Source organism: Stegostoma tigrinum, chromosome 31, assembly GCF_030684315.1.
Source record: "Stegostoma tigrinum isolate sSteTig4 chromosome 31, sSteTig4.hap1, whole genome shotgun sequence".
Taxonomy (NCBI): Eukaryota; Metazoa; Chordata; class Chondrichthyes; order Orectolobiformes; family Stegostomatidae; genus Stegostoma; species Stegostoma tigrinum.
In genome coordinates this window covers 13,527,796-13,555,108 of record NC_081384.1, presented here as the reverse complement: position 1 = coordinate 13,555,108, position 27,313 = coordinate 13,527,796, and the positions used below count along the sequence as shown (strand labels likewise).

At 39.6% G+C, this 27,313-nt stretch overlaps 1 protein-coding gene across 4 annotated transcripts in view; it reads left to right on the top strand.

Moving 5' to 3' along the window:
- Positions 1-633: 633 nt before the first annotated feature.
- dhx58 (DEXH (Asp-Glu-X-His) box polypeptide 58) overlaps positions 634-27,313 on the top strand; it is a 43,241-nt gene continuing 16,561 nt past the window's right edge. Inside the window, exons 1-9 of one of the 4 annotated variants that reach the window (XM_048560514.2) lie at positions 634-950; positions 2,084-2,134; positions 5,049-5,232; positions 8,164-8,368; positions 11,094-11,284; positions 13,088-13,204; positions 15,725-15,851; positions 17,969-18,160; positions 20,058-20,311. In XM_048560514.2, coding sequence (XP_048416471.1) covers positions 5,056-5,232; positions 8,164-8,368; positions 11,094-11,284; positions 13,088-13,204; positions 15,725-15,851; positions 17,969-18,160; positions 20,058-20,311 — 1,263 coding nt within the window. In that variant the 5' untranslated portion in view covers positions 634-950; positions 2,084-2,134; positions 5,049-5,055. Of the gene's footprint in view, positions 951-1,459; positions 1,522-2,083; positions 2,135-5,037; positions 5,233-8,163; positions 8,369-11,093; positions 11,285-13,087; positions 13,205-15,724; positions 15,852-17,968; positions 18,161-20,057; positions 20,312-27,313 lie in introns of those variants that run through there. The other 3 variants (XM_048560513.2, XM_048560512.2, XM_048560515.2) reach the window with 3 other exon arrangements.

The following is a 27,313-nucleotide window of genomic DNA, read 5'->3' as shown; positions in this document are numbered from 1 at the left end:
CTGCACCTATTTTCTATGTTTCTATGAAAGGTCCCAGGATGTCATTCAGTTTTCAGGAATGGGCACTAAATTTTGGCCTTGCCAGCAATGCCCACATCCCAAAAATGAATATAGAGTTGATAGCCAGGGACTATTTCCCAGGGCAGAAATGGCTAGCACGAGGGGTCATAATTTTAAGCTGGTTGGTGGAAAGTATAGAGGGGATGTCAGAGGCGGGTTCTTTACACAGAGAGTTGTGAGAGCATGGAATGCGTTGCCAGCAGCAGTTGTGGAAGCAAGGTCATTGGGGTCATTTAAGAGACTGCTGGACATGCATATGGTCACAGAAATTTGAGGGTGCATACATGAGGATCAATGGTTGGCACAACATTGTGGGCTGAAGGGCCTGTTCTGTGCTGTACTGTTCTATGTTCTTTGTTCTATGTTCTAAATTGAATGACAAGTTTGACAACAGAAGGCCTGAAGCAAAAGCTAAGCACCAGTGACACAGCCAAACTGCAATGTGCATAACTGCCTCCTGCGGGCTGGACTTGCTCTCCGTTTAAATGTCGCAATCTCGTTTGTCACCCCATCCCCTCTCCAACATTCTTGTCCTTCATTTAAAAACATATCCTCCTGGAGCTGAACTTTCTCTCAAAACCAGCGGTCACTATGGACTAAAAAAAACAGAGAAATAAAGTCCATTTTAATACACCTTGAACAGTGGTGAAAGAACGATTTTAATACAAACACCACTGTGTAGAACAAATTGAAGCTTTTGAATATGCAATGTTTGTTGCATGTCACTGTACTCCTTCAGTGGGCCCTCTATGCAGCTCCAGAGAAATGCTCAGTTTCAGTTTCAATTCCTGTCGTACAATGAAAGGCCAAAACTCGATTTGAAACGTTTTTGTGACACATTGATACTTCCCCCACTGCTCCTTCAGGGATGAACAAGGAGAACGTCTCGGGTGAGTCGTGTGCTTGATTCCTCACTGCTCAGTTGCAACTTCTATTTTTTTTGCTTTTTTGCATTTAATATGCTTTTATTTCTAATTTATATGTTTGATCATTTTCTTGAAAATAATTACTGCCTTTTCTCCAAGCCTCTTTGTTCTTCCAACTAGCTAACCTTATTTTCGTTATCGATGGGTGCCAATTATGTTGGAATACAATTCTGTACTAGCTACCATCCCTCAGTGACCATTCTTTAAGCTTGTTGGGTGTGTACACCAGCAGACATAGCTTGGTACATAAGGGTTGAGGCATATGTATTAGAACAGACACTGATTGGGAGGATGAGGTGAGAACACAATTAGGTGTTTCGCTGTCAGAGTCACTAAATTGAGATTGGGAGCATGAAATTGGCTTGGCTTCTTCCTGGTGTGCTTAACTTAGTGCCGTTGTCAACGTGCCAATTGCAATGAGGTGATTTCCCTTGTGAGCTATAGGTGGATCTCAGCAAACTGTTTTTGTTGAAATCTATTACCTGGTGTCACTGTAGAAAACAGGCGGCTATCGTAACGAGGACTGATGTTTCAGGTTTTTAACTTTAATGTTTACTGATATTGCCTGTAATGCCAAAAAAGGCACCCAGTCTTTTTCACGCTCTAGTTCACAACAGAGGGTTGGCTTCAGCAAATGCTGCATTATTACAGGAAATGGAATAGAGTTTCATGTCAGAAAATAATCTGAGGGCGGGTTCTACAGGCAGGAGAAATGAAACTTTGGCATGTGCCGCAGTAGCTAGTTTGTTTTGATACAGAACTATAAGATGTAGCTCCATATCTGTGTAGGCACAGGCCAGTTTTCCTGTTTGCAACCTTTGCTTTAATCCTGATCTCGTATAGAGGAGACCTAGCTAGTTCTTCTGATAAGTCTTGTCCAATATAGGAAACAAGACCTGAGGGTGCGTATTGGACTGGCTAAGTCAACAGTGCCTTAAGAATACATGTACAATGAGAAGACTAATAGATGAGTGCTTGAATTGGAGAGTGATAGGTGAACGGATGTGCATGAAAACATACTGTATCTTTCATAAAGCAGTCCCAGGCTGAGTTTCTCAACATCTGAGGGTTAAATATAACTCATCTCTTTTTTTCAGTGTTTCCTTCAATGCTCCTGTGCCAGATGTTCAACTAACCATTTTATAGAGGTAAGTCTCATTTGCCACTATCACACTAATGTCCTTTTATAAATGGCATAGTACATTGTGGATCTCTTTTCATGTTGCTGATTTCTTTTAGTCCCTCATTTCTAAGGACAGGCATCAAAATGGCACTTGACAGAAATGCTCCATTGAGTTTATATAAAATGAATGTCAGACTGACAAGTAATCCAGAAATTTAAAAAAAAAGAGAAAATGTGGGAAATATTTAGCAGGTCAGGCAGCATCTGGAGTGAATCAAGTCGTTAACTCTTATTTCTGTCTGCACTGATACCATCCAAATGAGCAAGTTACCAAGTACCATTCCTCTCCACCTTCTCCATGTGATCCTGCACATTCTTTCTTTTCCACAAATAATTGTTTCAAAGCCTCAATTGAACCAGTGTTCATCTCACTCTCTGTATTCCAGACCCTAACCAGTTGCTGCCTTAAAAATTTTCTCCACATGTCTCCAATGCTACTTTTACCAATAACCTTAAAATGGTACCCTCTCATTCTTCCATCCTTAAGATGTCTTTTTTTATCTACTGTGACCAGGCCCTTTATGATTTTGAACACCTCTATTATTGTGTCATCAGCAAATTTGGCAAACATACTTTCTATCCCTTCATCAAAGTGATTTGTCTAAATTACAAACAGTTGAGGCCCCAGCATTGATCCTTGTGGTAATGCACTTGTGACACTTTGCCAGTCTGAAAACATATCCACTTATACCTACTGTCTGCTTCTTTTTGACCAGCTAATCATCTGTCCTTGCTAATATGCTACCTGCTACATCATGAGCTTATCATTTCTACAATAACCCTTGAGGTGGCACATGTACTCGTTCCCCTTTATCCACAGCACGTGTTACTTCCTCAAAACACTCCAATAATTTGGTTAAACATGATTTCCCAATTACAAAGCCATGTTGACTGTGCCTGATTAGCTTGAACTTATCTACTTTCCCTGTTATAACTTCTTAATTGTAGCTCATAACATTTTTACAATGGCAGATGTTAAGTTGACTGGTGTAATTTCTTGCTTTCTGTTTTCATCTCTTTTGAATAAAGGAGTTATAATTATGATCTTCCAAATGAATGGAACCTCCCAGAATGAAAGGAGCCAAGGAAAATTAAACCAATCCATTAACTATCTCACGAGGCATTTCTTTTAAGACCTTAGGATGAAGTCCTTCAGGATGTGGGCACTTGTCAGCCCATAGCTCTGACAATTTAATCAGTTACACTTCTCTAGTGGTTGTGATTTTCCTGAACTCCTCCTTCCACTTTTTAGATTTATCACAGCTTCTAGGATATTGCTTGTATCCTCTGTATTGAAGACAGATGCAAAATACCTGTTCAATCCATCTGCCATGGCCTTAATTTCCATCATACTCCAGTCTCACTTTCCATAGTACCAACACTCTTCATTAACTGTTTGCTTTTGAAAATATTTATAGAAACTCTTACTATCTATTTTAATGTTTCGGGCTAGTTTTCTCTCATACTCTCATTTTTTCTTAATTATTTTTGTTATATCCTGCCCAGTCTTCTGACCTGCCACTGGTTTTACACAATTATATGCTTTTCCTTTAAGTTTGATAATACTATTAACATTTCTATTTAAGCACAGATGGTGGGATTGCTCCCTTGAAATATTTCTACAGCTTTGGATCTATCTATTCTGTGTATTCTGAATTATCCTGTTAAATGTCTGCCACTGCACCTCTGTTGACCTATGCTTTAACTTAATTTGCCAATCCACTTTGGCCAATTCTGCTTCCATGATCTCATAATTGCCCTTATTTAATTTTTAATAAGTAGTCTCAAACTCACGCCTCTCTCTCTCTCAAACTGAATTTAAAATTCAATTGTATAATGGTCACTGCTGTCTAGAGGTGCCTATACTGGGACTTCATTATTCATTAACCCCACGCACAGTTTCAGGTCTAGTAAAGCCTGCTGTCCAGTTGGCTACAGAACGTACATTTCTGAGAGGTTTTCACACCATTTCTTATGTCCTCAAAACAGTTAAACATTTAACATCTTTTCAGACGCCCCTCAGATGCAGCTGCAGCATCTCCTACATTTCAACATGACTATCACTGAAATAGTCTTCCCATTGCACTGATTGCAGTGAACTTATCTATATGCCCTGCTGTAACTTCTTTAATCATAGTCTAAAATTTTCACTGCAGCAGGTGTTAAGTTAACTGGCCTGTTTTCTGTCTCTATTCCTTTGTAATCACAATTTTGCAAAATAATGTAACCTTTTCGAATCAAAGCAATTTTGGAAAATTGAACCAGTCCATTAACTATCTCTGGCTTGTACATGCTTTCTACCATGAATTCCTCTTACTGTGATCTTTTGCCCTTGGTAACTGAAGATGCAGGTCTCTGACAAACTTCATCACACACTTTAATTCCACTGCCAGGGAGAGAGTGATGTCGTGGGGATGTCACTAAAATAGTAATCCAGAACTTCAAGCTAATGGACATAAGTTCAAATTCAATAAGATCTGCAACTAAAAGCTAACCTAACGTAACTGATGAGCTAAAAATCCCTTTGGTTCACTCATGTTCTTTTTGAGAAGGAAATCTGCTGCCCTTACCCAGTCTGGCCTATATGTAACTCTGGACCTACAGCAATGTGATTGACTGTAAAATGCCTTCTGGGTAACTAGGAATGGGCAATAAATGCTGACCTAGCTAATGATATCCACATCCCATGACCTTGATTGTCAGATTCCACATATTTTACTAATATATCTTTAAAAAGGGAAATGTAAGTAGAAACTACCCTGTTTTTGGTAAATGACAGTATTTTAGAATGATTTAATCCTGAACTAAATCCATGGCCTGTTTCATTTCTAGTCAATTTATTGGTGAAAAAATGTTAATTTCTTTCAGTGCTGTTTCAGATTTATAATGCAAATTGATCTGCGGGACTACCAGTGGGAGGTTATACAGCCTGCTCTTTGGGGCAAGAATATCATCATATGGCTCCCAACAGGTGGAGGCAAGACCCGTGCAGCCGTGTTTGTTACCAGATACCACCTAGAAACAAAGGGAGGTAAAGGCAAAGTAGCTGTTCTTGTAAATAAGGTAATAAAAAGTCACTATTTATGTTAACACAAAAGAGTCATTAATAGGTACTGTTTAATTTGAAGAGTACTGCATAGCAAGGTAACCTATTACTCTGGAAGTAGGAGTGAATATGATACGAAAGGGATTTACTGGAATGGTTTCATTGATGAGGGATTCAGTTGCATGCTTTATATTTTGATATAGATCACATTCCAGAAAGGCCTGTACCTTTAAAACAGTTACATGGCATCAGGACATGTGACATTCCAGTATAAAGGTACCTGCCTCCCCTTCAGTCATCCTTTCTGTGCCATGGATTCCATGTCACCAGTCAACTATATGTGTATAACGTATGTATTATCATTAAGCACAGAACCCAGGCTATATGTGTAAGTCTGTGATATTTTAGCCACATAAACAGTTAGCGTTGTTAATAAACTTCAAGGTATCTGACTCAACAAGTATGCAAGTCTTTCTGTATATATTTCTCGGGCTAACATATAGAAAGTCACTGACTGCATTGGCTCCCAGGTTGATAAGCAGGATCCACAGCCTTTAGCTGAAGGGCTAAACATCAGAATTAACTGAATTCCTTTTCAAAATACACAGTGGGCCAAATGGCCTTCTGTTCTTTTTCCATCTGTGACTAATTGATGACACAGTGCTATGATCAGCCATATCTACTTATGATTTATGTTTCATTTTGCAAGCATTTTACAAATGTAGTGTGTTTAAGTACAATTTTTGTCATATTGCCCTCAAAGTGTTACTACGGAATGGGCATGCAGTAATGATAGCTGTTCTTGTGGTTACTTTGAAGAGCATTCAGGAAAGCATATCTCAAGATTGATTTAGAGCTGTCTACTGAGCTTCTGTTTCATTATGACTCAGTCAGTTCCGACATCCTTCTGTTTGTTTCCTCCGTTTCTTTTATTGTGATTGTTTTGTTGCCTGAAGGCAGAAATGAAAGTGAAACCTTGAAAAACATTTTTTGATTCAAAATATTTTTTAAAAACCCTGCAATTTTATTGTGGTTTTTGTGGCCTCCACACATCTCAAGGTATTTTGCAGCCAATGACAGAATTCTGAAGTATAATAGGCACTGTTCTCATATAGCGAACACTGTAGCCTGTCTGTGCTGACCAAATTCCCATAAACAGGCAATGCAATAAAGACCAGATAATCTGTTTTTGTGATTTTGACTGGGGAATTAATGATGGCCGGGGCAGTGAGGATAAACCCCCTATTCTTCCTCAAGCTAACATCAACAGGGGGTAATGGCTGAGTGGTATTATTGCTAGACTACTAATCCAGAGACCTTAGTAATGACTTTGAGGAGCTGGGTTCAAATCCTGCCAAGACAGATCGTGGAATTTGGATTAAATTGGGAATTGAATAGTTTAATGATGACTATGAAACCGGTGTTGATTTTTGGTGGGGTACAGCCCATCTAGCTTACTAATGTCCTTTAGGGAAGGAAACTGCCATCTATAGCTGGTCTGGCCTACATGTGACTCCAGACCCGCAGCAATGTGGCTGATGCTGACATGCCCTCTGGGTAATTAGGGATGGGCAATAAATGCTGGCCTAACCTTATCCTGTGAATGAATTAAAAGATATATATTTGGGTTCTTTGCCACACACCTGAGTGGGTACGTGGGGCCTCAACTTATTGTCTCATCTGACAGACAGTTCCACTGACAGAACAGCATTCCTTCAACACTGCCTTTGAAATTATTTTGTGCTCGGACCTGGATTGGGGCTTGAGAGCAGAAAACCATATCTCAAGGGCCAGAGTGAGCCAGAGCTGACACTTTGGAGTCACAAGGTTTAAACAACACATTGACACCAATATACTGAAGGAATATTGAATGTTGTGAAAAACAGGCTTTAATGTTGTAGTATACTTCAAATTAATAACGCAGCTGGGTAACTTTTATGCATTTCTCATTTGCACTTTGTCAGCAGAGTTGAATTTTTACTACATTTCCAAAATATGTGCAGGACTGAAGTGTAAGGTCACAACCAAAAATGGATACTGATCATAAATATTTCAGAGAGCAGGAGCCATCATTTCTACAGCATCAAAACTACCTTGGAGTATTCAGATTAAGCTGTTCAAAGTCAACCTTCCCCAAGCCCTGTCAGTGGGGATGAAGATGCTTTTTGACTGCATCTGTTTACAGTGTTGGTTGTGAAAAGCATTACCAATGGAGGCAAGAGAGAATATTAGCACAGTGTTTCTCTACTCCTACCCATTCACACTACCCAGTAGGATTATGGTTTTGAGCATTGAACTAACCCAGTCCCAGTGTAATCAGCACTTGTTGCTAATGAAAATTTCCCGAGTGTTATAAATCAGCTTTAGATATTTTCTAACCAACCTATTCAGGGATGTTTTTACACACTTGGTGTAGGTGGGTTTTGAACTCAGGCCTCCTTGCTTGGATGTAGGGACTCTACCACTGCATCACAAAGCCCTCATCTCAAAAAGCAAAAGTAAGTTTGAGCAACAGTTGTATGCAAATAAAATGGGACTGTGAAACAAAAACAGAAATTGCTGGAAAAACTCAGTAGGTCCGGCAGCATCTGTGGAGAGAAAACAGAGTTGATGTTTCAAACCCTGTTGACCCTTCTTCAGAACTGGACCCAAAGCTTTGACTTTGTTTTCGTTCCACAGATGATGCCAGACCTGCTGAGTTTCTCCCCCAAGTTCTGCTTTTGTTTGAGATATCCAGCGACCACATTTCTTTGTTTTATTAAAATGGTACTGTTGGCATGTGGCTTTTTGAATGAACTGCTTTCAACTGCTTATCTAGTGTGACAACTATTGAGTTTACTGCCTGGGATTCTTACCACATTAGTCCACAGGAATCAATACTTTACTTAGCTGTACTGCAAATGAAGTTATACACAGGAATCCTTTCTCTAAAATGGTGGTTTGTACAGGTGCCTCTGGTGAACCAACATTATGAAAACGAGTTTGAGCCTGCGCTGAAGCATGCCTATCGGGTGGCGCCCATAAGTGGTGACAGTGAACTGAAAGATCATTTTGCACTCGCTGTGCAGAATTATGATGTCATTATCTGCACAGCACAGATTCTGCAAAATGCACTGACCAGCACTGAAGAAGAAAAGCATGTGGACCTAACAGGTAGGGGAATTTAATCAATGCACCCTACAAAACAGAAGCCACACTGGATTTAAAATTCATAAGTCACACGACACCAGGTTATAGACCAACGGATTTATTTGAAATCACAAGCTTTCAAAGCGCTGCTCCTTCGCCAAGTGAAGCCCCATCTCACCTGATGAAGGAACAGCGCCCCAAAAGTTGGCGATTTCAACTAAACTTGCTGGACTATAACCTAGTGTCCTGTGGCTTCTGACTTTGTCCATCCCAGTCCAACACCGGCACCTCCACATCATGGATTTAAAATTGTTTTACTTGTTAACTAGAACGGTAAATAAGCCAAACCATTGTTCCAGTAAGAAATATCCCAAATCTGGCAGATAGAATATTGGGTTCCTCTGGGTTCGTCTTGGTAGCTGTCAGGTATTGAGACTTCGAAATAATTTTCTCCTTCATGGTAATTGTTTTAGGTTTGAGCTCCATTTTGAATGAGCTTGAAGCTGTAATTTTATGAACGTTTATAAAGACACATATTGACAATGGGTGTTAGCGCCAAACTTTGCAGAACGTTTCAACTATTCAGTTACATTCCCATCTCAAGTGAGATGATGGGGCGCACTAAACAATTAAGCATCCTGTTTCCAGATGGCCAGCTAATTTTTACAGTCTGGGAACCATTATTTTCAACTCAGTAGTTAGGCCTGCTAATGAACACTGACACTGGAAGATGCCTTTCTGTTCCATCAGGTCAAAATTAATAGAGAAAAGAGGAAATGATAAAGAGATGTATATGCAACTGGTTTTACACAGGATTGAAAGACAAAGCCTTCAGTCTAGAGCAAGCAAATCAGGTTGCACAGTTAATGACTTAGAAATAAAAGTAATGCCAAAAAAAAACGAGGCCAGCCCACTGAAAGGACAGTTCATCATCTTAATTCTCTCTCCATCCACCAATCCCTGATAGCAGTGAGATTCAGTTAAATTTGCTTTGATCATTTTGAAATAAAGAAACTTAACAACTTGAATGTGGTCTCATCTAACAACACTTCTCAGTCAGCTGTCAAAAATGGTGAAGAAGTACACTGTTTGGACAAGTGAAGAAAAATGTGGTATTAAATTCAGACCACAGGATCTCTGAGATTGTTCGTCAAGGATGGTGTATTTAGATATTAGGCAACAAATGCACATTCTTAAATGTAAAATGTAAATTCAATGGGAATGACCACTGATCCAAAATCAAATTGAGGATGGAATGGAAGGGTGTACAAGTAATTACATCACATCCTGAGTACCACAAGAAAGTTTCATTGTTTAGATCACCCATTCACAAGTAGAAGACGAGAGAACAGTCAGGGATTCTACCAAATATCTAGATGTCCTTAAGAAACTGCAGGCCTTCTGGAGAGAAAAACAAGCTCAACTAGCATTTTCTGTCAAGTTTTAAAAGAAGTTGAACTTGATTTTATATTGGAAATGTTTAGAAATCAGCCCTGATGTTAATAGGGCGTGGTTACTTTTGATTTTTTTTTCTCACTTGTTCTATTTCCTACAAGAGCGAGCTCACTTTAGATTCATGGTCACCTCTCTGATTTTAAGAAAGAAACATTCCATCAGGGCTATGAATCTCTGAATGAGAAAAGTTGTTTGTTTTTTCTGTGTCATGGAGATAATGGTAAGAGTAAAATCTGAAGGCACTTAACCAGAAAAGGTTGGTAAAAAATTATCCAGAGATTTGTTCCATTTACAGTTGGTCTTGGCATCCAATTCTGGAGCCAGCTTTCAATATGATTAAGTTATTTACCGGTACAGCCATAAACTTCACTGTTATGTTGGAAGTGTCACCTGTTGAGTAGTAACATCTGCAAATCCAAATATTATGTTTAGACTAGATTCCCTACAGTGTGGAAACAGGCCCTTTGGCCCAACAAGACCACACCGCCCCTTGAAGTATCCCACCCAGACCCATCCCCCTATAACCCACACACCGCTGAACACTACGGGCAATTTAGCATGTCCAATCCACCTAGCCTGCATATCTTTGGACTGTGGGAGGAAACTGGAGCACCCGGAGGAACCCCACGCAGACACGGGGAGAATGTGCAAACTCCACAAGACAGTTGCCTGAGGCTGGAATCGAACTTGGGTCCCTGACGCTGTGAGGCTGCAGTGCTAACCACTGAGCTACCACGCCATTTAATCGATGGCAACCAATTTAGTTATAGAATTCCAGTAAGTCCTTAATGTGGATCTGTTGCTTGTAAATTCAATTAATCAATTATGGGTTCTGTATTCTTCAGAGGGGCATTCTCTCATTATGGATATTTGTACAGATGTCCTATGATTTTGGTTACTCATGGCTATGTACAAGGGGTTTGTTATAGCTCTTCTGTAATTGCAGGATTGCTGAGAAATAACGAGATTTTCAACTATTTTCTTAGAAATTCTCGAATGTATTCTGTCCAACCAGGTTTCCTGTATACAAATCTTTGACATCTATGTTGTAAGAAAATCATTACTAAGGCCTACTGATGTAATTGATTTATAATGTTGTGTTACAAAGTTCTGAATACGGATAATAGATCTGTCATTTGTGCACTGTTTGTTTGTGAAATAATTCATGAAAGATTAGTTCTTGGTGGGTGGAACTCACTCACACTCAAGCAGTGAAATCTTGAAGTAAGAATGTTCAGGATTTTCAAAGCCTTCTTTAAGAAAGAGCTTTTTGAATTTTTTTGTTTAAATGCAGAATTCTCGCTGCTGATAATTGACGAGTGTCATCACACCCATAAAGATGGAGTATATAATAAAATCATGGGACACTACATTGAGAAAAAGCATCAGCATACAAAGGGCTTACCTCAGATCCTTGGATTGACAGCATCACCTGGAACAGATGGAGCCAACACTTTGGAACGTGCAAAGAGACATATCTTACAGGTTAGTCCAACGTTTGAGTTGCAATGAAACCTCTCACTTAAAACATTTCTCAGATATTGACTGACATTGACATATCCCCAGCAATTCTGTTTGGGTAACTTTTGCTCTTACCCTGAACTGCCTTTTTTTCTTGACATATATTTTATTCATAAAAAAAATCCTTATATACCTGCATAGTCACAAACGTTGTTTGGTTCAGTACAATAATGTATCGAGGAAACAAACAAACATTTGACTGTATACAAACGAATGAAAGGCATCTCTTGCTTGAACCAGGATCTGTTTATAAGCTTTTGAGGCAGCCGGAGGGCCTGATAATTGACCGTTCCTCATTTAACGATAGCGGGAAGACTTCAGACAGTGACCTTTCCCCACTGTGCCTTAGCGGCTGCTGCCCCCAGCTTTAATGCATCCCTTAGCATGAATCCTGGTTCCTGAATTGTCTCTAATGTCTAAACCAGTGATGTCAGGCAGTTAGACACAAAAAAGAACTGCACATGCTGGAATCTAAGGTAGACAAACAGGAGGCAGGAAGAACACTTGCAAGACAGGCAGCGTACGGAGGAAAGGAGCAGTCATCGTTGCGGGTATTATCATTCTTCAGGACTAAGTTGCCTCAGTGAAGCACACTAATGCTGACCTCTCAAGAGCTTAGCCAGTCCAATCTCTTTGTGCTAATATTTCCTATTTGGTGGTTTGTCCAATTTCTGTTTCATGGCATCAGAAGTTTGACACGTCTTTTATTAAGATATCACTGCCTTCTCACTAAATAAATCTTAAACTAAAATGCACAGATCTGTTGATATAGGCAAATTAAATTATAAGCAAACTATGAGGCAAATTTGTCTGAGGGCCTATTGTGTTGTTTTCTTCTGCCCACAATAACTAAACCTTGGATATCTCTGCTGTAAACTGAAGAAGTCCTAATAGCTATCATTTTAGAATCTGTAAGGAAAGTTGTAATCATGAAATGCTGACTTTGTAATAATAATATCAGGCAGTTCATATTATGTACTAAACTGCATACTAATTATTATACATGCTAATGCAAAATTCATTGCTATGTGCTGAATTATCTTTCAACTCACTGTGATAAAATGCATGTTGTGTGCATGTAGTCACTAGCAAAAAGCACAGCTCAAAAATAGAGCTAAACCAAGTTGATGAGGATTTTTCTTTTCATGCACCAAGTAGCCGAGACTAATTTCAGAAGCCATCATCTAATCTCACAGTTCAAATAATGGGTATAAGCTGAATAAACCATTTAATAAGTTCTGTCTCACTTGAGTTATTGTTATAATTAGCAAAAGCCCATCGGGGCGAGAGCTTTCTTTAAAAAAAAACTGCTTTGAAATGAAGGTCAATGAGACTGAATGTGGAGTGAGCATGCACAGCAACAGTAATTTCACTAGTTTGAAAGCTGCACTTGACTTCTCAATAAATAAAATTGGTCTTTTTAGGAGATTTTGAAATGTAGGTTCAAAGTAAATCTACAATGGAAATAAAACTGGAAGATTTATTTGGGTTTTGGCAGTTTTACATCCCAGTGCAATGCCTTGGTGTACTTGGATACAGTACACCTTTACTCAATTCATTTGGAATTCTAAGCACTGTTGATTGTTGGACTTACTGGGCAATTCCAAATTGCCAAGCACTGAGAATTGAGGAAAGCAACTTATTCACATAGCAGAAGAAAATTATATAATTGATTTGGAGCTTAGCACAGGTAATTTGAACATTAATTGTAATCTTAACAGACTGTATTAATTTATTAATGTCCAATGTATATTCTATTCGTAACAGATTTGTGCTAATATGGATGCTGCTATGATAACATCCTCCAAGGAGTGTATAAAAGAGCTAGAAGATAGCGTCCCTCAGCCTGTAAAAATATATGACATTGCAGAAGAAAGAAAAGAGGTACAAAACTTTACCTTCTGCACACTTTAAATTAGGAAACCCATAAATGTATATATGTGTCTACAAAATAATATTAATGCACAATTATTTGGTACAACTTCCTAACAGTATAGCAAAATGGTACACACTAGATTGTGCTATTTATAATCTACCATGTGATAAATTCGCAATCTCAAATACTCTGCTGTAGAGAAATGTTGATGGAAACCTTCTTTAGCAAGCTATCCTTGGCTAATTTTCTGAACAAATTTAGACTCATATTCTGATATAAACAAAAGCTCAGCAATAGCCCCTACTCCTACACATACTGATTATCCTAATCTCTCAAAGCTTTGTTCCCATGCTTTTTAGTGCCCTGTTAGTAGAATTAGCTCATGCCCACTGGCTATCCCACCTTTCTTTGTAGGAATCATCTCCATTCCTCAGGGTTGTAGACTGTGTGCATCACTCCCTCACCAAGAAACTAGGTAGAGGGTCTGTGGTTCTTCTCCATTGCTGTTTCTGCAAAAGGCCAGAATAGTGGCTAATATTAGTATATGTTTGGGCAAGTCTTCCTCTCCCATTGGGAAACATGCCATTATCTACTCAAAATACTTTCTCCTTAGATCATTCGATTGAGCTACTTAACAAGCTGAAATCAGACAGTTTTTATATCTAATCACGTAACACCATGTAAGCAAAAAACTGATTTAAGCACAACATTTTACATAACATTCTAATTTTATTATCAAATCTATCATCCAGAATTACAGCCCGGGCAATTATTATTTAATGTGTCTGAATACTTGTGTAAGACCCCTGTGCACTTGGACAGGGTGCAGGATGTGTTCTGACCCAGTTTGAACAATCCCGCACCATGGGAAGGGAGTGAATCCGGGATGTTATCCCTCCTGAGAGAACTCCAAGCCCGGGACCTCCACCTGGATTCGGTCGGGGCAGATTTCTGATTGTCTCCCATCCTCGGACAGGGTGCAGGTGAATCTCTAACCCAGTCTGAACTATTTCCCACCGCTGGAATTGTATATCTTGTCATAACAACAGAATTTGACTTCACCCAAACCTCTCAGATTTTAATTTTCCAGTTTCCAGCTATTTTTGTGATCTCTGCAATCACTCAGTCATGGGCTGTTAATTTTTCTGATGTCTTAACCTTAACTGAAATTGCCCAAATGTGTGTTCATAAACTAACGGGAAGACACTCTTTTCATCCCCTGATTCCAAGTAGGATTGATTCCTTGTCACAGAAATGAACTTATATCACTCCCTGGGTATACTCCTCTGCTCCCCAGTGGACCTTCTGCCCACTGAGATAAATCTACAGCTAACATGAATGACTACAAATCGTGTTAGTTTCAAAATGTATGAGCTGCACCCATTCCGTCTCATTCTCGTTGCATTGATTTCTACTGCACCGACTCTCTCCTATCCACTCACATCAAATAACATATAAGTAAATGAATATCAAAAAAGAAGTGAAGATGTTGGAGATCTGAAACAAAAACAGAAAAATAACAGGAAGGATGTGGAAGTGTCAGAAAAGGTGCAGAGGAGATTTACCAGGATGTTGCCTGGAATGGAGGGAAGATCTTATGATGAAAGGTTGACAGAGCTAGGGCTTTTCTCTTTAGAACAACGAAGGATGAGAGTGATTTGATGGAGGGGTACAAAATGATTGAAGGTATAGATAGAGTGGACAGCCAGAGATTTTTCCTAGGGTGGAGACAGCTATTAGGAGGCGCATAGTTTTAAAGTGAGTGGAGGTAGATATCGGGAGACGTCAGAGGTAGATTCATTACTCAGAGAGTGGTAGGGGAATAGAATGAATTGCCAGAGAGGGTAGTGGAGTCGGCCTCATTAGGGGCATTTAAGCAGCAATTAGATAGGCATATGGATTATAGTATAACGTAGCGATGGAGGTTAGATAGACCTTAGGTTAAGAGTAAAAGTTCGGCAGAACATCATGGGCTGAAGGGCCTGTACTGTGCTGTACTGTTAGATGTTCTATTGCTAGAGAAACTCAGCAGGTCTGACAGCATCTGTTGGAAGAAAGTAGAGTTAACATTTTAAGCCTAGTGACTCTTCAGACTGCTCAGAGTTGCTAGGCGAAACATTAGCCTGCTTTCTTCCCACAGATGTTGTCAGATGTGCTAAGTTCCTCTAGCAATTTCTGTTTTTGTTTCAGTAATCTAATGACTAACTTAATGCTATGAACGAATGGACTCTACACTGGTTCACTGTGCACCATTGTCACTACAACTGTATTGAAGGTTAACCTGGTGCAAGTGTATAGTTCAGCTTTACATGAGCTAGATTACACAAGCTATTGAGCCACGGAATTTTCATTGAGAGCATAGCATATATATTCCTGCCCTTTCAATCAAACTAAAATATAGAAAACCTGAAATTTAAAAATGTTAAAAACATGAAGAAAAGATATTGTTTTTCCTCACAAATTTGGAATTTCGCTTTAAACAGCTTTTTCTAATTTGATTCTTGCCTTTTCTTCCCATGATCATCCAGGACCCCTTTGGGGACACAATTAAAGTGATGATGAGAACTATCCACTCCTATTTGAATGCACCTTCAATTATGGGTTTTTTCGGGTCACAGACTTATGAGCAATCAGTTGTGGAGTTGGAGAAAGAAGGTGAGGGAATGGTTTATATTGTGACCACTTTGCAACAAGGCATAGATAATTTACATCATTTCTGAAGATAAGCAAAATCAGGAAATGCAAAACACCAAATGGAGGTGTGCTATACCTTTCAACGGCATAGATTTACTTGAGAAATCAAAACATGAGACACAGCCCCATTGAGACAAAGTAGGAATCATATAGGGTGTTCCAAATAACTAATACCAAAATCAGCTGCCAAGCAAAGGGAAACAGAAGCTGCTGGAAGTTCAGCAGGTCTGGCAGCATCTGTGAAGAAAAAATTCAGAGTTAATGTTGCAGGTCCAGTGACCCTTCCCCTGAACTGGGGGACTTGAAAAGTATTTATATAGCACTCTCCATGGCCATCATACATTCACATAACACTTTACAGCCAATTAATTAAAAGATAGTCACTGCTTTGATGTGTGAAATGCAGCAGCCAAGCTGTGTACATTAATCTCCTACAAAAGAACTGATTCCTGGTTTTAAGAGCCCTTGTGACATAGTGATCATATCTCTGCCTCTCAGCCAGTAGACTTGGGTTCAAGCTCCACCTGCTCCTGAGGTGTGTCATAGCATGCCTGAACAGGTAGATTTAAAACGAAAAATATATGCAGGCAGTGCCTAGTCTGCAAGTGGGTTCCATTCGCAAATCAATTTGTATGCAAGTTGGAACACAATACAGGACAGCGAGTTTTGAGAAGATTTGTAGCTCAGGTTGAGGTTCTGGATGTGAGTTTGTTCGCTGAGCTGGAAGGTTAGTTTTCAGACGTTTCGTCACCATTCTAGGTAACATCATCAGTGAGCGTCCGACGAAGCGCTGGTGTTATGTCCCGCTTTCTATTTATCTGGTTAGGTTTCCTTGGGTTGGTGATGTCATTTCCTGTTCTTTTTCTCAGAAGCATGGCATTCCAACCGGAACTCCATCATCAACAAACACGTTGATTTGGAGCCAATCTACCATCCCCTGAGAAAAAGAACAGGAAATGACATCACCAACCCAAGGAAACCTAACCAGATAAATAGAAAGCAAGACATAACACCAGCGCTTCATCGGAGGCTCACTGAGGATGTTACCTAGAATGGTGACGAAACGTCTGAAAACTAACCTTCCAGCTCAGCGAGCAAACTCACATCCAGATCAATACAGGACAATATAAAGGAGCTATATATAAGTACAGGAAATGTTCATGTGTCGGATCTTTGAAATAAACCCCTATATGAGTGTGCACTCATAAGTTGGACGCTGTAAATTGGAGATCCCCTGTACATTAACAAAGGCTCTTGTCGTAGAATAGTAGTCTCCCTAAGGAGCTATATATAAGTACAGGAAATGTTCATGTGTCGGATCTTTGAAATAAACCCCTATATGAGTGTGCACTCATAAGTTGGACGCTGTAAATTGGAGATCCCCTGTACATTAACAAAGGCTCTTGTCGTAGAATAGTAGTCTCCCTATCTCTGGTTAAGCAGGCCTGTGTTTAAGTCCCATTTGCTCCAGAAGTGTGTAATAGCATCTCTGAATAGATTGATTGGAAAATGTCAAAGTGCTACATACAACCATTCAATAATAAGCAGATTATCTGTTTATGCGATGGTGCTGGAGGGATGAATTTTGGCTGGGACACTGGAGACAACTACACTCATCTTCCACAGAACAGTGTGGTGCAACCTTGTAAGTTCACATGACAGGGCAAATCTGACTTAGTTTAACAGCTCGTCTGGAAGATGTCACTTCCAGTAGCTTGGTGCTCCTTCAGTAAGGGATCAGGATGTTAGCCTTGATTATGTTCAAAAGGAGATTCAGGAACATTGAGTCTTGTGACTGACAAGTGAGATCACTACCAGCAGAATCACGGCTGCTCGACAGCTCATAAAATGTCCCTTGGTTTCGGAGTAAATCAGAAACAATAGACTAAAGATTGTTAGAAAAATAACAGTTAATGATAATGAGGTGGCCAGCACTCACTTTATAGAAGTTCCTGTATCTACACAATTAGGTGCATACAGCGTACATTCCTCAAATCTGATCTTGGACATAACTGTATTTCCAGACCATGCAAGAATTCTGCATGACTAACAACAATTCTATGTTTGGATGTTGCCAGGAGCCATTACATTTGACAGAAAAAAGCGGAACTGTGCCCTTCACCTCCGGAAATACAATGATTCTCTTCTGATCAATGACACAGTGCGCATGATTGATGCCTTTCAGAACCTTGCAGAATTCTACAGTACTGAGGAGAGCAGCAAAAATAGTCTTGATCACACGGATGAGTTCCTCCTCAAAGTATTTAATGGTAAGGATTCAATCTCCCTATGTCTCCTCCATTTTCCTGCTACAAGGAGGTGTACAAGGTAATGAGAGGCATGGATAGAGTCGATAGCCAGAGACTTTTCCCCAGGGCAGGATTGACTGCCACGACGGGTCATAGTTTTAAGGTGTTAGGAGGAAGGTATAGAGGAGAGTTGTTGGTGCATGGAATAGTTTGCCAGTGGTAGTCATGGAAGCAGAGTCATTAGTGACATGTAAGCGATTGCTGGACATGCACAAATACAGCAGTGAATTGAGGGGAATGTAGGTTAGGTTATTTTATTTTTGGATTCGGATTATTCCACGGCACAACATTGTGGGCCGAAGGGCCTGTACTGTGCTGTACTTTTCTATGTTCTATGTTCTATGTTCTACAATCCAAAAATGAGCAGGCCATGGGAAATGCAGGACGGGATGTGTCTGGGTGGGATGCTTCTTGGAGATTTGTTGTAGACCTGATGGGCCAAATGGCCTAATTCCACAATATAGTCATTCTCTGATTTCTAGAGTAGTTTCTCAGGGTGGTGTCCTAAGCCCAACTACCTTCATCTGCTTTGTCAATGACCTTCTTTTCATCGTAAGATCAAAAATGGGGATGTTTGTACAATGCTTGACATCATTCAGAGCTCTTCAGATAGTTGAGCAGTTTGTGTCCAAATGCAGCAAGACCTGGGTAATATTCAGGCTTGGCCTGAAAAGTACCAAATAACATTTGCATCACAATAAGTATCAGGCAATGACCATCTCCAACTAACCACCTTCCGTTGACATCCAGTTGCATTACCGTCACTAAATTCTCCACCATCAACATCCTGTGTGTAATCATTGACTTGAAACTGAACTGGACCTACCATTAAAATACTGCAGCTACAAGAGTAGGTCAGAAATAGAGAATTATGAGAAGAGTAACTCATCTCATGACTCAGAACCTGCCCACAATGTACAAGGTGCTAGTCAGGAATGTGACAATTGCCCTACATTACCTGGGTAAATGCGCCAATAATAACACTCAGGAAGCTTGGCACCATCCAGAAGGAAGTTGCCTGCTTGATAGCCCATTCAGCATTAGTGCACCATAGCTGTAAGATACTCCATGTACAGAGCCTCTGGATTACTGGTCCAGTGACATTACTGCTACATTCCTTCCTTCACTCTAATTGCAATGGCTCAAGAATATTGTTCACCAGCCCCTTCCCGTGCTCAATGAGAGACATGCAATAACTTCAGGCCCAGCCACTGATGTCAATCCACACCTGCAAATACTTTTCAAAGAAACCGCTGTGGTCCATATGGTGCTGGTTCATCCACAGTGCTGTTAAGAAGTGAATCCCAGTGTTCTGGCCAAGAGATTGTGACCTAGTTCTTGGTCCGGAGGTAGGTGGCTTCGTGGAGAACCTCAAGGAGATGGTGTTCCCATGCATTTTCTGCCCTTGTCAGAAATTGTTTGGGAAGATATTGCCAAAGGAGCTGTGGTGACTTATTACCATGTATCTTATACAGTAGAGAGCAAAACACTGTTGCTACTGTGCATTAGTAGTGTTGGAGGTGAAACTGTATACACATCCAGTGAACAGTGAGGTTCTACAGTGATGCTTCCTCAGTCAAGTAGGATTGGCTACACTCACTGGCAAGGCTTATTTATTAAAGAGTAGACACGACAGCAGATAATATTTCAAGAAGACTTGCACATCAGGAGAGGCCTGGGAGATAAGAGAAAGAAAAAAACACAGTTTGTATGAGAAATACCAGAATTTTATTATATATAAAAATATTGTAATTTCATACAATGTTAGGAGAATGAATGGATCCATTTAATGGTCAATTTGTTAATTAATGATTGTTTATGTTTTTCCCATCCATTCATACTTTGCTCCTCTCATTAGATTATAAAACCAAGCTGCACTTACTTGCCTTAAATAAAGCGTATGAAAATCCGAAGCTGGACAAATTGGAGCAAATTCTCCTGAGGCGATTCAAGGACTCAAACTCCCGAGGGATTATCTTCACAAAAACACGACAGAGCACTCACGCCATGCTGGGCTGGATCAAGAGTAGTGACAAGTTACAGGCTGCTGGGATCAAGGCAGAAAGCCTAACTGGGGCTGGTGTTAATAGCCAGACAAAGCACATGACTCAGGTGAGCTGGAGCAGTGAGCTGAATATGCTATTCTCAAGCGCTATGATCGTTTTTTTTAAAGCAACTTGTTGGGATCGTTACTCCCCCTAAACATGACAAACCAATGCTGTTCCTAGAACGGTTCAAGCAATAAGGAAACTGTCAATAATGTAGATGATCCAGGTTGCATACAGTAAAGGATAAAGTACCCATAGTCCCACACTCTTGTTAGACACAGAAAAAGAGAGATGACTAGTGGGGACCCTCAGCGAGGGGTGAGGTTGAGAAAGTGGGACCTTAATGGTAACTTCAGCCGGTTCAGGAATTGAACACACACTGTTAACTCACATCATATCAGACATGTAGGGAAGTCTTTGTTATGGCTGTCATGCGAAAGAAGCTCTGGGTTCAATTCCCATTCCAGGACTTGTTGATCATGGAACATGTGTTTGTAACAAGGTCAAACAGGTGATTAACAACATGTAGATCCTGATATGCCTGTGACAAGTGGTGCTTGCAGGAGATCTCCTGGTCAGTTATGGTTGATGCAGAGATATGCCCCTCTCAATCTACAACCCCTGGCTGCAGGGTAGAAGTGACATGTTTTGTGAAAGTCTAACTATGGAAACAGACAAAGGCTGTAGATGTGAAGAAGAAGAAGCTATCAGGATTTGGGAGGCTAGATATCTTTTCCATTACCAAATTTTATTTAAGTTGTGAAATCAGACTGAATCTTTTCTTGGTCTTTCTGGATTACTCCCATTCTATGCTTTGCTTTACCCACTGGACTGAAAGATTTATTGAGTGTTTTTTAATTTTATTCATGAGACATGGACGTCAGTGGCAGGTCAATGTTTATTGTCTATCCCTAATTGTCCTTGGAATAGTAAGTAATGAGTTGCCTTCTTGACCCCTGCAGTCTGAGTGGTGCAGGTAAATCCACAATGCCGTTCGGGGGGGGGGGGTTGGCGGGTCGAGGTTCAAGATCTGGACCCAGAGACTGAAGCAATGACGACATACTGAAGTCAGTATGATGAGCGGAATTTGATGGTGGTGGTGCCCTTGTTCGCCTGCCTGGTAGACTTTGTGTGTGTTTGAAGATTCCATTAAAAGAGCTTTTTGCTGATTGCAGCCATGTCGTTGTACTTGTTAATCTCACTGCTCATAGAAAAAGTAGGCATCCTGGACATCAATGATGGGGTGGAACCGACCCTATAATCAGAATGCATGCATCCTTTAAATTAATCAGCAGCTACTGCAGTTAAACCATTTATATGAAATTATCACTGCATTGCAATCACCTCCCTTCTGCATGTTTAATGGGATGGATTTTAAACAGTTGAGAACGTGAGACAAAAGTTTTTCTTAAAAAAAATCACACCCTGCAAATGGTGCGTTACACAAAATGAGAACTGGACCACAAAAAGGCGGTGATTGCTTTAAATAATTTTGACGAAAAGATCAGTTTAGGAAATTTGTGTCCTCTCCCCTTTGTTCTTTCATGGGATGGGGGTGTTGCTGACAAGGTCAGAATTTGTTTGTCTATCCCAAAATGCCAGGTAATTTCCAAAGGCAGTTAAGAGTTGCCATAGGACGAGAATCCATTTGTAGAGCAGATCAGGTAAAGTCGACAGATTTTCTTCCTCAGCACTACATTACCACCTTGCCATAGTGGGACTTGAACCCATGACCCCATGGTATTAAGCCAGGCCCCTCGCCTAATAACCCAGCGACATTACCATTACACCATCATCACTCTTCGTTCAATTTTCAGAAGTGTTGTTTATAATCTGGAAAAATATATCTACTTCGAAAATACTATTATCCTTGGTCTGTTACTTTTGAACAGTTGGGAGGATGGACCCTAAGAGGAGGTGGGCATTCTTGATGTCTGTGAATACTAGACTGGGGACTGGTGAACGTGTGATGAAGAGCTGGGTCAGAAGGGGTTCAAGGATGCAGGAGTGAGTCTGATAGAGGGATCAGAGAGAAGCTACAGAGAGATGTGATTCGGGACAGAGATGCGCTGCGACACCTAAGGGAAAAATGTGGCTGAAATAGTCAGTGGTTGGTTTCAGATGGAATCTGGAAACAACCAAACACTTCCTAGAAGCCATCCAGATGTGTATATTGAAGTTACCGTGGCTGCTTACTCTGACATCATTTAAGAAGGCTCAGATTTTCTGGTATTGTTACCAACTTGGGCGTTAACTATTGGCAGAGAGTAAAGAAAGGTATTAGGGACAATTGCAGAATCTGGAATGGAGGCAGGGAGACAGAATGCATGCCAAAAATATCCTATATCGTAGTCCCTGTGGTGCCACTGCTCCTAATTGCAAGAGCCAGAAATCCCAACATTTACAGAATTTTCCAAAAACCAAACAGCGAAGGAAGAGGTGAAGAGAGGCTAGATGCCAAGCAGCATTAGATTTCATGGGTACAAAGGGAACGGTAATGTAATACAGCACAGTACATCAACCAAATTACATGGAACAACTAAAATGATCAAACCAGACAGCATTTTGCATTTGCTATGACCTCATGAAACCCCTTGAATGACTTCACATAATTTGATGCATTAGTAATGCTGCCAGTGAGTCCTAGTATTCACAACATAGAACAAAATGTACAAATTTCAACAATTCTGTTAACTCAGTCTAACACTTAACACCTATCTATTGCGCACACGAAAATATATAACAGATGATTCATTCCTTCAAATGTATTTGCTGCATGTAGTAATGAGACACCACAGAAACAGGATTTTGCTTCCAAATGTGTGAGAGGGAATGTGCGTGTTGTAAACCATGAAAGGAAGCAAAACATCCATGTGGTTAGTGAAGGAACAGGAAACCTCCAGCTGGGCTGTAGAAAGCAAGAAAACCTCCACAGAGTGGGAAACCATCATTTGAATCAGGACAATGGTGGGAAAATCCCTAGTAAACAGTACAAAGATACAGTGTCACTGTAAAGAAGGTTTTGAAATGTAAAAGTCGCACCCCATGGCTTGGCCATAATATAGAATGTAAAGTTTTATTGGAACAAAATACGATAGCATCACTGTACTATAGAGTTTAAACGCTTGCAGATAGATAAACTACAGCAACATTACTATTATTTAGCAATGATCTAGAATGAGACGTCATTATTTTAGGATAAAGTGTGGCAAATTTAAATAGAGGAGATGAGGAGGAATTACTTCTGTCTAAGTGTCATGAATCTGTGGAATTCAGTACCCCAGAGTGCAGTGGATGCCAGGACACTGAATAAATTTAAAGAGATGATGGACAGGTTCTTTTAATTAGTAATGGGTTAAAGGCTGAAGAGCGGGCAGGAAAGTGGATTTGAGGCAGAGTTGAGATCAGCCGTGATCAATTGAATGATGGAGCAGGTTTGAGGGGCTGAATTGTCTACTCCAGCTCCTAATTCTTATGTTCTTAGGTATAGAGTTTTTAAAGGTTTGAAGTAAGTTTAAGAACAATGAACTAACATAACATTGCTTTAGCAGAGGATTCAAAGCCTTAAGACTGCACCAGCATTATATAATGCAGAATCATTAACTTTTTGAGGAAAACAGAATAAAACAATACAAAGATGCTACAGATTTATAATATCTTTAAAGGAATGTGCATAGATAACCATAGTAAGAAGAAATGGAATGGATAAGAACATTATCAAAAGCATTTAACCTGAGAGATGGTCCAATCAGAAAATGTGATTGAACATCTTAGAGAACAGCTTCCAAATTAAATACCAAATGTCAAGCTGAACAAGCAAATACTCTTTTGCATTCACTAAGTCCTACAGCTAATGATGTTGTAAATTACCAGAAAGAAAATAAAGCACAGATATTTTTGAAGATTTTACAGACAGATTCACCATCCATGGAATCCATAGATAATTTCATGAATGGTTTATGTAAATTAGTGGAGGCTGTAACAATGAAACTTTAAAAGTCAAATTCATAAAAGACAGAATTGTTGCTGGAATTATTGGCGATATTACACCTCACTGGGATAGCACAACTTTGTCATCGATAACTGATTACTAATCCTTAGACCTATCAGCTACTTCTTACCAATTGAAGCTCCATTCATATACAACCTCCTAGCTCTAGCTTGTCTGTAACTGGGTTTTGCTTGCAATGAGTGCCAGGTAACTTGCTTTTAAAAAAATTCAGCAATGAACCAAAAATCCTTTGCTTTTAAACTAGCTATTTTCCCATTTGAGCCTCCAATCAAAAATACAGAAAAATAAAAAGGCATGGTCTTTACAATGAGTCTTTGTCAGATTTATTAAAGCCCAAAGGAGACTTGATTTTGAAGAACAATATTCAAATTATGCAGGAAGCAGAAATTAAGAAGACTCTCAGAAAAATCCTGAGGGGAAAAGGACAACAAGAGACCAACTAAACCTATTTATAAGATATAAATATCCTACAGACATACCGGATAAATGAATGCAAAGAAAAGACCAAACAGAAGATAATAAGGTAATAAGCAGATAATCTGTTCAGTGGAACAATTATGCCACAAAGCTTCAAAGAGTGACCAGTTATGATACCTGTAAAGCTATAGATTACTTCCACACGATGTGCAGAAGCAAGACAGATTTCCAGGCCAGTGATATTTGATGGAAGTTACACACACAAAGAGCTCAATATGTTAGAGACCAGAGGCACACCGAATGGAAAGTAATGCTTCAACAGAACCAGTTTTGGATATCGCATTAATTGTAGCCTTTATACAGGAACACGTGTTCCTGTCTTGTCAGATCCAATACCATGGCTGAAAATAAGAGAGGATACAGCTTATAAAACTTAAACTACATGCTCCAGGTGGAACAATCTGAGATTGAAGGCATGTTACAAGAAAAACTGCAATTCAAATAGCATACAAGAATTGAAGGTGTGTACAAGGTTCAAAATCAATACTTCCCTCTCTTGATCCTACTTGCACACTTTTATCTCAGCATGCTTGTGGCAAAAAGAGTTCAACATGTTCAAAGAGAACAAATGGTTCAGAAACAAACTGTTGTTGATCAACCAGTGAGAACAACCAATAGAGGGTTTCACAAGGCTTTCTAGACTTACAGTGGAGCCCAATAAAACATTGAATTTATTGAGGTTACCCTCTGCTAGCACATTGTTGGTAGTTTTATATTGTAAGCAGGAATTCGGCTTTACAGGGCTTATAGAAATGTTTTTCATTCCTATCCTCATTGAAGAAAATTCCGAGAACAATTATCAGCAAAGTTTGCCAGAAGAAGTAACTACTGAGAACAAGAATGAGTTGTATAACCCACTTTAGCTTGTAGACGCATCTTTAAATGAAGTTGTTCCGACAGCAAAATAGCCTATTGCACAAACCAATACAGTAAATTCAGCTTTTATGCAATGATGAGTCAGCATAAGTTCAAGAGCAATGTTTCAATTCTTCAATTTCTGCAGATAAATTATCAGGACCAATAACATAGCTAATGCTTAGTAAGCAGCTGTCATCTCGTAATAGGACTGTGAATGTGAAAATGTCTAATTCACCAGTAAAATAACCAGAAAGAGCAACTACAGATTTTCAATATAATCAATAAGTTGAAATAAAGACCTTACTTCCTTCAGCACAGATATATCAGTGTATTATGAGTAAAGATTTGCTTGAACAGGATGGAGATGAGCTGCATATGAGCTGCAGAGACAGGAAAATAAAGTACCAAATTCAAGACAAGATCTCTCAAACCAAATGATCTGTTACGAAGATCCAGGATATGGCATAGAAGAATTTTCCTGTTCTGGTATTCCAGGATATTGTGAGAAAGTACGTTATTGCTTCAACACAGTAACCATTTTCCATTGTGGACATTCATGAAATCAAAGGACACCCCATCTCTGTGAAGGGAATTAAAGAGATTAAGGGATGCCCCAATTAAGGTTTAGTGGTTAAGATTTACTAGGTTTAGCAGAATTACGTCCTCTGTGAAAGATTTCAAGAAATAAAAGATCTTCTAGCAGTGAAATGGTTCACAGACCACTCAAGGTCAAGATCAGAATCAAGGTCAGTAGTCCTCAAGTATAAGAGCCAACAACCTTCCAAGTCAGAAGAGAAAACATTCTGGAAAAATATTGAAACCTCCAGATCACTTGAAGCAATAAACTCAGAGTCTTGGTAGGAGATACTGCATGTGAAACTGTTAGATATGGGGAAAAATTATTTGGAGGTGGAGGTTGCATAAAGTGATAGTTTTCAAAGACTCTACACAATCTGATGATGTCACATAGACTTTAAGATGAAGAATTGTAATGTGAGGTCTTGCTAGAAGTAGATGTAAAGTCTCTGGCCCTAAATACCTTTGCAATTATGTCTAAGTCATCAGTATAACTTTCCTATTTCTATCATGCAACAAACTAAATCTTGACTGTGTAAGGGAAGTACCTTTTCTCATTAACTCTCTGTAGTGATTTATCCTGTTTGCCAATTATATAGGCAGTTAACCATTGCATACAAAAGAAGATTAATAGGGGCTCTTGAAGCACTGTGGCAGTGTCCATACCTCTGACCCAGGAGGTCTAGGTTCAAGACCCACCTGCTCCAGTGTTGTGTAGTAATAGCTTTGAAAAGGTTGATTACAAAATTAGAAAGGATGACTGGTGACAGCACTGTCTCCCTAATCACAAGCCTCCTGTGTTTGTCATTGTAACATATCACTTTATTTTCCAAAAAAAGGACACATAATTTTTATACAAAGTATTCCCACCTGACGAATACACAGTACAGTTCAAACAATTTAAACCATTTACAATGGAAAAGTCAATGGGATATGACTTGATTGAGTTGGCTTCGGATGAGGCAACTCCCTCTGAGGCTGTCTGCTTCTTTCCAATTTGATCACTGTGAATATAATGTTGGTAATGAATTTCAAGGTATTTTGGCTTTAGGATGAGAAAAGAGCTGCTCACCAAGTCAGAGTTAGTAGGACTGCCAATGCTGGAGAATCTGTAATAACTGGGTGTAGAGCTGGAGGAACACA